Raw genomic sequence first — 12,886 nt, 5'->3', positions numbered from 1 at the left:
GCAATCAGTAGCTAGTGGTGTCCCTCAGGGATCCGTGTTGGGCCCACAATTGTTCACAATTTACATAGATGATTTGGAGTTGGGGACCAAGGGCAATGTGTCCAAGTTTGCAGATGACACTAAGATGAGTGGTAAAGCGAAAAGTGCAGAGGATACTGGAAGTCTGCAGAGGGATTTGGATAGGTTAAGTGAATGGGCTCGGGTCTGGCAGATGGAATACAATGTTGACATGTGAGGTTATCCATTTTGGTAGGAATAACAGCAAACGGGATTATTATTTAAACAATAAAATATTAAAGCATGCCGCTGTTCAGAGAGACTTGGGTGTGCTAGTGCATGAGTCACAGAAGGTTGGTTTACAAGTGCAACAGGTGATTAAGAAGGCAAATGGAATTTTGTCCTTCATTGCTAGAGGGATGGAGTTTAAGACTAGGGAGGTTATGTTGCAATTGTATAAGGTGTTAGTGCGGCCACACCTGGAGTATTGTGTTCAGTTTTGGTCTCCGTACTTGGGAAAGGACGTACTGGCGCTGGAGGGTGTGCAGAGGAGATTCACTAGGTTAATCCCAGAGCTGAAGGGGCTGGATTATGAGGAGAGGTTGAGTAGACTGGGACTGTACTCGTTGGAATTTAGAAGGATGAGGGGGGATCTTATAGAAACATTTAAAATTATGAAGGGAATAGATAGGATAGATGCGGGCAGGTTGTTTCCACTGGCGGGTGACAGCAGAACTAGGGGACATAGCCTCAAAATAAGGGGAAGTAGATTTAGGACTGAGTTTAGGAGGAACTTCTTCACCCAAAGGGTTGTGAATCTATGGAATTCCTTGCCCAGTGAAGCAGTTGAGGCTCCTTCATTACATGTTTTTAAGGTAAAGATAGATAGTTTTTTGAAGAATAAAGGGATTAAGGGTTATGGTGTTCGGGCCGGAAAGTGGAGCTGAGTCCACAAAAGATCAGCCATGATCTCATTGAATGGCGGAGCAGGCTCGAGGGGCCAGATGGCCTACTCCTGCTCCTAGTTCTTATGTTCTTATGTACTCGTGACAATAAGCGATTTTCATTTCATTTCAGGTGTAAAGGTGGTGCGCAGGCCACCAACTGCACTGCTGGTTTTCCTGACAAATTTTTTAACAATCTGAAAGAGAAATTCTGGAGGCTGCTGCCATGATGTTATGCTTGCATAGTCACCCTGCCAGCAACCTTGGTTCCTGACAGATTGGGCGACGTTTCTAAAGGGCTCCCCGACATAAAAAGAATAAACATTTTAAAAATAACCCCCCACCCCCCTCCACCCCCACCCACCATGGACACAAACCCTCCCACCTCAACCCTCCCGAACAGAAGATCCCCCAAACCCCCAGCACTGCATCGGCCATGCCACTTGGCAGGGCCAGGGAATTGCCCGGGTATGTCCCTCTCCCTACTGTCAGACACCCGTGTCAGGCAACTTTCGTACGTGGGGGGAGTTTTCAGCAGGGAGGCCCGCTAATTATATTAAAATTAATTCAAGTGGGGTTTCCATCATTGCAAGATGGGGACCTCGCTGGGGTGGAGACAATTGAGCAAGGAAATTTGACTGGTGTAAAAGTCATTTGGGACTCCACCTCGAATCTCTGCCGTTCTCGCCTGCTGAAAACAGAGGCGGGAAATCCCTCCTGATCATACATATAATGGCTTTCATGACCATCAAAAGACCAAAATGCTTTACAGCTAATTAAGTAATTTTGAAGTGTGAATGTTGTAAAGTAGGAGATGTGGCAAATACCTTGTTACAACACCTTGTGTGGTCAATTCCAGCCCCACATACCCGGAGGTCACAACACAACTGAATTAATCAATAATTCTTATAAATATATCCAACGTCTTTGGCCCTTGGCTGCCCAGTAACCACAGTCACCAGGTTTGTAAATGTAAACACAATTACTGTCTATTTATTACAAGGACTATAATGAAACATGCAGCAAATACAACTGGTTAACTATTAACTTCTTCCTACTTCCCCACTTTATCTTCCCCCACCCTCTGCGCGGACACACACACACACAAAGACAGACAAACACAGAGGTGGAAAGGGGTAAAAATAAGCGGAGGGATAAAGAGTCTTTGTTTCAGATGATGGTTCTTTAGCACACTTTTTTCACAGTAAACTCACAGTTTAAAATCTTTCATTTACACTCTGTAAAGGTCTTTGTAGATTTGTTCATTCAGGTTATCTGTAGTTTAAAAATGCAGTACTCACAACTTTGCTGGAGAGGCGCCTTACATCAAACTTTGCTTTCAGTTCATTGTTTTGTCTTCAGGCCTCTGTAGTCTCTGGAATACAGCACCCACAGGCTTTCCGGAGAGAGAGAGAGGGAGACAGCACCCACAGATCAGGATTAGGTACCCTGGCTGTTTTTTGCCTTCCCAGCTCATGGTATCCTTAATGGCTGAAACTATTTAACTCAATGCAGATCGTGGATTGTACCTGGACCTTTTCCATCCTATATTGCTCAGTACCACACTGGAAGCTGTAATCACTCGGTGAGCCATCAGGCATGCCGATGATGGTTTGTATGCTGAAGGGTCAGGTTCCTGTTTAATATTAGGATTAAGAGTCACAGAGCTGACAAGTAATTGAGTTTCTCTTCCTTTCTTCTGCTTTCTAACAGATCTGGATCCTATTGCATTGAAACCACAAGGACCGTATATTTTTAAGGCGGGTGACAAAAATAAAACTATACATTGTAATGCGGAGGGGTCACAACAGACAACTGTGATTTGGAAAAAACACAAGGTAGGTGTAAAACCATAGAATGATTCTTGAAAGAACCTTTGCGGTTAATTTCCTCTTTGCATAATATTTAGTGGAATATTCCAACACATCCTACATGCCTTTGAGGACTTTCCCACACTTGCTGTATATTAACCATCTCGTGATTGCTCCTTTAGAAGACAATCAGTCCTGAAAATGAGCTTCAACTACCTGTGGTCACATTTGATGATTCTGGAACCTACACCTGTGAAGTTACAGCCCAGAACATTCCAAGCCTGTATCAACAAAAAACCATCAGCATTATAGTCAAAGGTATGAGCAGCCAATCAGTAAAATCACTCTGTACATCCTGTTTGCTATTAATGTATTATACTTTGCTCTGGTCCATCACTTGACTGTAACATACATGATAAAAATCACAACCTCACTGTAATAATGGTATTCCCCACACCTCTCACTGTAAGACGCTGATGCACCCCACAGACCTCACAGTAGCACTTTGATGCCCCACATTGCTCAGTGCAACACTCTTGATAAACCCCACAGCTCTCACTGTAACACTGATACATCCACACTGCTCATTGTAACACTCTGAGATACCACAAACTGCTCAGAGTCATTATGGCACAGAAAGATGTCATTCGGCCCATTGAATCCCTAATGAGTACTTTGTATCGGTATTCACCAGGGAGAAGGACATGACGGATGTTGAGGTCAGGAATAGGTGTGTGAACCCTCTGGAGAATGTCAATATATCAAAGGAGGACATGTTGAGTATCCTAAATTGCATTAAGGTAGTCAAGTTCCCGGGGCCGGATGGGATCTATCCCAGGTTACTGCAGGAGGCAAGGGGAGAAATAGCTGGGAACTTAACAGATATCTTCACCCCCTCTTTGACTACAGGCGAGGTTCCAAAGGACTGGAGAATAGCCAATGTCGTTCCCTTATTTGAGAAAGCATGCAGGGAAAATTGTAGGCTGGTGAGCCTGACATCAGTGATGGGGAAGCTTTTGAAAAAGATACTGAGGGACAGGATATTTGCACATTTGGAGGAAAATGGACGACTTAGTGACAGGCAACATGGTTTTGTATGGGGAAGGTCATGTCTCACCAACGTGGTTGAGTTTTTTGACAAAATAAATTGATGAGAGAAGGGCTGTGGATGTGGTTTATATGGACTTTAGTAAAGCGTTTGACAATATCCCACATGCAGACTGATACAAAAACTGAAATCAGTGGGATTCGGGGTGGGCAGGCTAGATGGATACAGAACTGGCTTGGTTATAGAAGATAGAGAGTAGCTGTGGAAGGAAAGGGAAAATGCTGGAAAATCTCAGCAGGTCTGGCAGCATCTGTGGGGAGAGAAAAGAGCTAACGTTTTGAGACCGATGACTCTTTGTCAAAGCTGTGGAAGGATGTTTTTCTAATAATAATAATCTTTTACTGTCACAAGTAGGTTTACATTAACACTGCAATGTAGTTACTGTGAAAAACCCCTAGTCACCATACTCGGGCGCCTGTTCGGGTACACAGAGAGGGAATTAAGAATGTCCAATTCACCTAACAAGCACGTCTTTCGGGACTTGTGGGAGGAAACCAGAGCACCCGGAGGAAACTCAGAGACACAGGGAGAATGTGCAGACTCCACACAGACAGTGACCCAAGCCGGGAATCGAACATGAGACCCTGGCCTGTGAAGCAACAGTGCTACCCACTGCTGCCCTGAATGGAGATCTTTTGGTAGTGGCGTTCCACAGGGATCAGTACTGGGACCTCTGTTGTTTGTGGTATATATAAATCACCTGGAGTAAAATGTGGGCGGTCTGATTAGTAAGATTGCAGATGACACGAAGATTGGCGGAATTGCTGATAAAGCTAAGGATTGTCAGAGGTACAACAGGATATGGATAGGTTGGAAGGTTGGGCATAGAAATGGCAAATGGAGGTTATAATAATAATTATCATCATTATTATTGAAATGGATTTTGGATTTTGTTTATTGTCACATGTACCAAGGCACAATGAAAAGTATTTTTCTGCAAGCAGCTCAACAGATCATTTAGTACATGAAAAGAACAGGAAATAAAATAAAATACATAATAGGGCAACACAAGGTACACAATGTAAGCACTGGCATCGGGTGAAGCATACAGGTGTGTAGTATTAATCAGGTCAGTCCATAAGAGTGTCATTTAGGAGTCCGGTAACAGCGGGGAAGAAGCTGTTTTTGAATCTGAATCTGTTCCAGGGCCGGCTCAAGGCACCGGCAACTCGGGCTGTCGCCCGGGGCGCTATGTGCTCGGGGGCGCCAGAGACTCGGGTCCCGCGCATGCGCAGTTGGGCCGGTGCCAACCAGCGCATGCGCGGTGGCCGCCCGCCCCCAGGGCGGCCCCCCGGCTCGGTCCACCCCCCCCCCCTCAGCCCCCCCGCCCCGCCCTCGGGTCTGCCCCCCGCCCCGCCCTCGGGTCCGCCCCCCCCGCCCCGCCCTCGGGTCCGCCCCCCCTTCGGGTCCGCGGGGTTGGAGCCGGTGAGATCAGACAGTGTGTAACCCGGGGAGGATGGAGCCAGTGAGATCAGACAGTGTGTAACCCGGGGAGGATGGAGCCAGTGAGGTCAGATAATGTGTAACCCACATTAAATGTGCCGAAAGCATGCAGTAATAATAACATTTTGATGTGTACTGTGGATATTTCCTGGAGTCAGGCAGTTGCAGGCATGAAGTAAAAGAAAGTAACCTAATTTATCCTGTCAATATTTGTCTCCTTTTCACTGCTACGATGATCAGATCAGTGAATGATGGAGTGCGGAGGAATCACATGGTGGTTCGTAAACAGGAATGATAGACCGTAGAACAACAGGATTGTGAGAATGTGACGACATGGAGAATGCAACAGGGAACAATTAACTGCAATGGTTTTGTGCTAATTCAAACCACATTGGTTGTCTCTTGGATTTGTGCACGACCCAGTTCACTGAGGAAAGAAGTCCTGTTTATTCTCTCTTTCACATCTCTCTTCCCACCCCCCTCCCATCTGAAGGTATTTGCTCTTACCCTTGACTGCGTGCTTCTCCACCCTGTGCTTACTTTGCCTTGAGCCTTTTCAATTCCGTCCCATTATAAACTGTGTTCACCATTTGCAATTTAACCTTGAGATCTAGTGGGAGTGGAATTCCCGTGAATGGTGGGAGTTGACTATTTCCATTTGCAGTTATTTACTCTCAGTAATTTCCTTCATTGCCAGGGGAACAACCTGTGAGATCTTAGTCCAAGAGTTGGTTGTTATAATTTATACGTGAAAGACAGTGAAACATTCAGTGTCAACTCCTGTCTATGTATTCTCTGGTCTGGGAGTGGGACCATCATCTGGAATCCTGGAATTTCCATACCTGTGAAACAGGGTTAGAACTAGATGGTTCAAAGAAGGGTAGTTTGCTGTTTTCTCCCCCCACAATAGCAGATTATTTGGATGACCCCCCTCGGGTCCGCCACCCCCGCCCCTCCTCGGCCTCGCCCCCCCGCCCCTCCTCGGCCTCGCCCCCCCGCCCCTCCTCGGCCTCGCCCCCCTCACTCCCCCCCCCCCCCCGCGCCCCCCCCCCCTCGGCCCCGGCCCCGCCCCCTCGGCCCCGCCCCCGCCCCGCCCCCCCGCTCGCCCCCCCCCCCTCGGCCCCAGCCCCGCCCCCCCCCCCGGCCCCGGCCCCGCCCCCCCCAAGGGCGCCGAAGTTCAGCTTGCCCGGGGCGCCAGCAACCCTAGAGCCGGCGCTGATCTGTTCGTGTGTGTTCTCAGACTTTTGTATCTCCTGCCTGAGGGAAGAAGTTGGAACAGTGAGTAAGCCAGGTGGGAGGGGTCTTTGATTATGCTGCCCGCTTATATCGACAGAGTACACTGACAGTGGTGCATCAACAAATAGTGATTGGTTACAGTTTGGAACAAGGCCAAACAAGAGCAGCATAGGACGTCGTGAATAGTGTTCTTACAGGGAACAGATCAGTCCAAGGAGGAGTTGCTGAGGAGTCTGGTAGCTGTGGGGAAGAAGCTGTTCCTATGTCTGGATGTGCGGGTCTTCAGACTTCTGTACCTTCTGCCTGATGGAAGGGTCTGGTGAGGGAAAACCTGGGTGAGAAAGGTCTCTGACAATGCTGTCTGCCTTTCTGAGGCAGCAGCAGGTGTAGACAGAATCAATGGGAGGGTGGCAAGCTTGTGTGATACGTTGGGCTGAGTTCACCACACTCTGCAGTTTCTTGTGATCTTGGCCAAGCAGTTGCCATACCAGGCTGTGATGCAGCCGGATAGGATGCTCTCTATCGCACATCTGTAGAAGTTTGTGAGAGTCGATGCCGAATTTCTTTAGCTTCAGCAGGAAGTAGAGATGTTGTTGGGCTTTCTTGACTGTTGCATCAATGTGAGTGGACCAGGACAGACTGTTGGTGATGGTGACCCCCGGAACTTAAAACTATCGACCATCTCCACTTCGGAGCCATTGATGTAGACAGGGGAAGGCGGGGTCGTGCTACGCTTCCTGAAGTCAATGATCAGTTCCTTGGTCTTTCCAGCATTTAGAGAGAGTTTGTTTTCAGTACACCATGCAACCAAGTGATTTCTCTCCCTCCTGTAGCCTGATTCGTGTTGTTTGAGATACGCCCACCACAGTCGTATCATCTGCAAACTTATAGATTGAGTTGGAGTTTAATCTCGCCACACAGTCGTGTGTGTATAGGGAGTACAGTAGAGGACTGAGCACACGTCCTTGTGGGGCCCCGGTGTTGAGGACTATTGTGGAGGAGGTGCTGTTGCCGATCCTGACAGATTGCGGTCTGTTGGTGAGGAAGGCAAGGATCCAGCTGCACAGGGAGGGGTCAAGTCCAAGATTTCAGAGTCTTGTTGGGATAATGGTGTTGTAGGCGGAGCTGTAGTCTATGAACAGCAGTCTTCCATAGGTGTCCTTGTTGTCGAGGTGTTGAACCCTGGCGCTGTGAAGCCACAGTGCTAGCCACTTGTGTTACCGTGCTGCTATGGTGGTCTTCTTGAAGCAGGAGGGACCTCGAGGCGGAGGAGTGAGGTGTTGAAGATATCTGCGAATACACTCGCCAGCTGGTCAGCGCAGGCTGTGTGCTCGCCCAGGGACTCCGTCGGGGCCCGTTGCTTTGCGCGGGTTTACTTTCAAGAAGGCAGCTCTTACCTCCAAGGCTGGAATAGTGGGTATGGGTGTGTCCAAGGCTGTTGGGGTGGGTTGCACTGATGTATTGGCAGACTGTTCAAAGCGGGCATAGAACCTGTTCAGTTCATTGGGAGGGATGCTCCAGCCCCAGATATTCTGCCTGGCCTTGCTTTGTAGCCTGTAATCTCATGTCCGCTGCCATTGGGTTTGTGTCATTTGGCGTCCCTGATGGCTTTCCAAACGTCGTACCTGGATTTCTTATATAGTCAGGGTCGTCAGACTTGAACACCTCTATCTGGGACTTTAGCAGGGAGTAGACCTTTTGGTTGAGCCAGGGTTTCCGATTGGGGAACACCCGTATTGTCTTCTTTGATACACAGTCCTCAACACACTTACTGATGAAGTCTCTGATGGTGGTTACATACTCGTCCAGGTTAGCTGCCGCAGCCTTGAATATGGACCAGTCCACAGACAGAGAGGTGTCCTCTGATGCCTCGGACCAGCACTGCAGGTTTTTCTTGACTGGCTCAGCACGTTTGAGTTGCTGTTTGTAAGCCGGAAGTAGGAATACCGACTTGTGGTCGGATTTTCCAAAGTGTGGTCGGGGAATGGAGCGGTAGGCACCTTTGATGTTTGTGTAGCAGTGGTCCAGGGTGTTTGCACCTCTGGTGGGGCAGAAGGTATGTTGATGGTATTTGGTTAGAACCTTCCTGAGGTTGGCCTGGTTGAAGTCTCCAGCCACGATTGTCAGGGCTTCAGGGTGATTTGTTTCTTGGTTGTTGATGGTGGAGTGTAGTTCGTCAAGTGCTTTCTTCACTCCGCCTGGGGTGGGATACAGACTGCTTTGAATTGATGTGGGAGTTAGCAAGGGCGATACTGCACGGTCAGGTAATCCAGGTCTGAGGAGCAGTGGCACGCTAGGGACACCACATCCGAACACCAGGAGGTATTGATGAGGAGGCAGATACTCCCGCCCTTCAACGTTCTTGAGGACATCGTGTGGTCCATTCGGTGGATCGAGAAGCCTTCGAGTTGGATGGCGCAGTCTGGTGTGGCCGGAGTGAGTCATGTCTCGGTGAAGCAGAGCACACAGCAGTTCCTCACTTCTCTCTGGGAGGTAAGTCTTGTGGTCATCCAGCTTGTTCTCAATCGCTTGAACGTACGCCGGGAGTATGTTGGAGAAAAGGGTCTTGAAGCCATAATTTAAGTCTCATCTTCAGACCAGTGCGTTTTCTCCACATCCTGGGCCGGCGGCTGCCCGTAGATGGGAGGGCTGGATATCTGTAAGGTTGGTGGTTAGATTCGGTGGAGTCATGAATGATGTTGGCGGTGGCTGGTTCACTGGAGGGGGTTGTACGTGTGTTGGTCTGGAATCGTGGGGCGGAGAGGTTGTGGTCAGGCCGGTACCTGTTGCTTCAGGGTTCGCTCTGGCATTCCCGCTTTGCTGGCGAGGCCCTGCGCCCCTGTTGTCTAGTCACGCAGAGATTGACCTTAATGGTGGTGGTACTTCAGGGTGATGGACAGGCTGTGGTAGGGTCAGGTCATGTGATCGAAGCCTAGAGGAAGCAGTCACATGCTCGGACTCCGGGGTGGGCCTAGTCAGGCTTACACCGGGGAAAGAGTGCAGCAATTCACTTAGAGCAGGTAAGTCATGGATTTTTTGGTGGGTCCTTCGGCCGTTGCAGGGCAGGCTGTCGCTGGGTGGGTGGGCTTCGGTCCTTGGGCTGTTGTGAGGCGGGTGATCGCTGGGTGGGAAAGCCCCGATGCTTGGGTCGTTGTTGGGCAGGTAGGCCCCGGTCCTTGGGCCGTTGCAGGGCGAGCTGTCGCTGGGTGGGTGGGCCTCGGTCCTTGGGCTGTTGTGAGGCGGGTGATCGCTGGGCAGGAAGGCCCCGATCCTTGCGTTGTTGCAGGGCGGGCTGTCGCTGGGCGGGTAGCACAAAGTTCTTGGGCCGTTGCAGAACGGGCGATCGCTGGGCAGATAGGCCCCGATCCTTGGGTCATCGTTGGCCGGGTAGGTCTCGGTCTTCAGGCCGTCACTGGCCGGGTAGGTCTCAGTCCTCGGGAGATTGCTGTACGGGTAGTTCTCGGTCCTCGGGCGGTTGCTGACCGGGTAGGTCTCGGTCTTCTGGTCGGGAGCGGAGGTCCGGCGGCACGTGTAGGATACGGATGGAGTCATGCTGGGTCATGCGAGGTTCAGAAGATCCTCAAACCCGTAAGAAAACATAAAAGAGTGTTAATAGTGATTATATATGAAGTGGAGAAGAGTTTTAGTCGGTCAGAATGATGATAAGAGAGAAAAGAAAGGGGTCTGGTTGACAGAGCTCGCAGAAAGTCGCCATGCTCTGCCGCCATCTTGTCTCAAGATGTTCCAAGAACAAACAAAGAACAAAGAAAAGTACAGCACAGGAACAGGCCCTTCAGCCCGCCAAGCCTTTGCCGACCATGCTGCCCGTCTAAACTAAAATCAGCTACACTTCCGAGGCCCGTATCCCTCTATTCCCATCCTATTCATGTATTTGTCAAGATGCCCCTTAAATGTCACTATCGTCCCTGCTTCCACCACCTCCTCCAGCAGCGAGTTCCAGGCACTCACTACCCTCTGTGTAAAAAAACTTGCCTCGTACATCTCCTCTAAACCTTGCCCCTCGCACCTTAAACCTATGCCCTTGACTAATTGACCCCTCTACCCTGGGAAAAAGCCTCTAACTATCCACTCTGTCTATGCCACACTCTGTCATAATTTTTTGACCTCTATCAGGGCGCCCCTCAACCTCCGTCATTCCAGTGAGAACAAACCGGGATTATTCAACCTCTCCTCATAACTAATGCCCTCCAGACCAGGCAACATCCTGGTAAATCTCTTCCACACCCTCTGAATTGAACACTATACTCCAAGTGTGGCCTAACTAAGGTTCTATACAGCTGCAACATGACTTGCCAGTTTTTATACTCAATGCCACGGCCAACGAAGGCAAGCATGCCATATGCCTTCTTGACTACCTTCTCCACCTGTGTTGCCCCTTCCAGTGACCTGTGGACCTGTACAACCAGATCTCTCTGACTGTCAATACTCTTGAGGATTCTACCATTCACTGTATATTCCCTACCTGCATTAGACCTTCCAAAAAACATGACCTCACATTTGTCCAGATTAAACTCCATCTGACATCTCTCTGCCTAAGTCTCCAAACGATCTAAATCCTGCTGTATCCTCTGACAGTCCTCATCGCTATCCGCAATTCCACCAACCTTTGTGTCGTATGCAAACTTACTAATCAGACCAGTTACATTTTCCTCCAAATCATTTATATATACTATGAACAGCAAAGGTCCCAGACTGATCCCTGTGGAACACCACTAGTCACAGCCCTCCAATTAGAAAAGCACCCTTCCATTGCTGCTACTCTGCCTTCTATGACCTAGCCAGTTCTGTATCCACCTTGCCAGCTCACCCCTGATCCCGTGTGACTTCACCTTTTGTACCAGTCTGCCATGAGGGACCTTGTCAAAGGCCTGACTAAAGTCCAGATAGACAATATCCACTACCCTACCTACATAAATCATCTTTGTGACCTCTTTGAAAAACTCTATCAAGTTAGTGAGACATGACCTCCCCTTCACAAAACCATGCTGCCTCTCGCTAATACGTCCATTTGCTTCCAAATGGGAGTAGATCCTGTCTCGAAGAATTCTCTCCAGTAATTTCCCTACCGCTGCGTAAGGCTCACCGGCCTGTAGTTCCGTGGATTATCCTTGCTACCCTTCTTAAACAAAGGAACAATATTGGCTATTCTCCAGTCCTCCGGGACACCACTGAAGACAGTAAGGATCCAAAGATTTCTGTCAAGGCCTCAGCAATTTCCGCTCTAGCCTCCTTCAGTATTCTGGGGTAGATCCCATCAGGCCCTGGGGACTTATCTACCTTAATATTTTTCAAGACGCCCAACACCTCATCTTTTTGGAACTCAGTGTGACCCAGGCTATCTACACACCCTTCTCCAGACTCAACATCCATCAATTCCTTCTCTTTGGTGAATACTAATGCAAAGTATTCATTTAGTACCTCGCCCATTTCCTCTGGCTCCACACATAGATTCCCTTGCCTGTCCTTCAGTGGGCCAACCCTTTCCCTGGCTACCCTCTTCCTTTTTATGTACGTGTAAAAAGCCTTGGGATTTTCCTTAACCCTATTTGCCAATAACTTTTCGTGACCCCTTCTAGCCCTCCTGACTCCTTGCTTAAGTTCCTTCCTACTTATCTTATATTCCACACAGGCTTCGTCTGTTCCCAGCCTTCTAGCCCTGACAAATACCTCCTTTTTCTTTTTGACGAGGCCTACAATATCTCTTGTTATCCAAGGTTCCCGAAATTTGTAGTATTTATCCTTCTTCCGCACAGGAACATGCCGGTCCTTAATTAATTTCACCTGACATTTGAAAGCCTCCCACATGTCAGATGTTGATTTACCCTCAAACATCCGCCCTCAATCTAGGTTCTTCAGTTCCTGCCTAATATTATTATAATTATTACATTGTTATAATTGTTACATTTTATCGAGTGCACTTTGCAGTTTTTGCAGTACATCCCGGTACCCATCTCCAAACTTGATGCTCCTATTATAAAGAAAATCATATGCTTGCTTCCACGTGGTCTCGTGATTGATTTCACCCGTTTTAGTTCTGTGAGGTGCTTCATATGCTTCTACTTGCTGTTTTGAAAGTTTATATAGTTTTTCCCTCAATTTAGCACATTTGCCCTAGGACCTAGCACTTGTCCACCAGCATTTTAAAACTTACTGAATTGTGGTCACTCTTCCCGAAATGCTCCCCTACTGAAACTTCTACCACCTGGCCGGGCTCATTCCCCAATACCAGGTCCAGTATAGTCCCTTCCCTAGTTGGACTATCAACATATTGTTTTAAGAAGCCCTCCTGGATGCTCCTTATGAACTCTGCCCCGCCCAAGCCCCTC

The 12,886-nt window shown here is 48.7% G+C and overlaps 1 protein-coding gene across 5 annotated transcripts in view; it reads left to right on the top strand.

Annotated features, from left to right (window-relative positions):
- LOC119953875 (cell surface glycoprotein MUC18-like) overlaps positions 1–12,886 on the top strand; it is a 251,544-nt gene that overhangs the window by 191,370 nt on the left and 47,288 nt on the right. For all 5 annotated transcript variants that reach the window (XM_038778486.1, XM_038778485.1, XM_038778484.1 and 2 more), the window contains exons 9-10: positions 2,655–2,779; positions 2,935–3,070. In XM_038778486.1, the coding sequence (XP_038634414.1) occupies positions 2,655–2,779; positions 2,935–3,070 (261 nt within the window). The remainder of the gene's footprint in view (positions 1–2,654; positions 2,780–2,934; positions 3,071–12,886) is intronic.

Source organism: Scyliorhinus canicula, chromosome 19, assembly GCF_902713615.1.
Source record: "Scyliorhinus canicula chromosome 19, sScyCan1.1, whole genome shotgun sequence".
NCBI lineage: Eukaryota > Metazoa > Chordata > Chondrichthyes > Carcharhiniformes > Scyliorhinidae > Scyliorhinus > Scyliorhinus canicula.
This window is presented reverse-complemented; position numbering and strand designations above follow the sequence as displayed.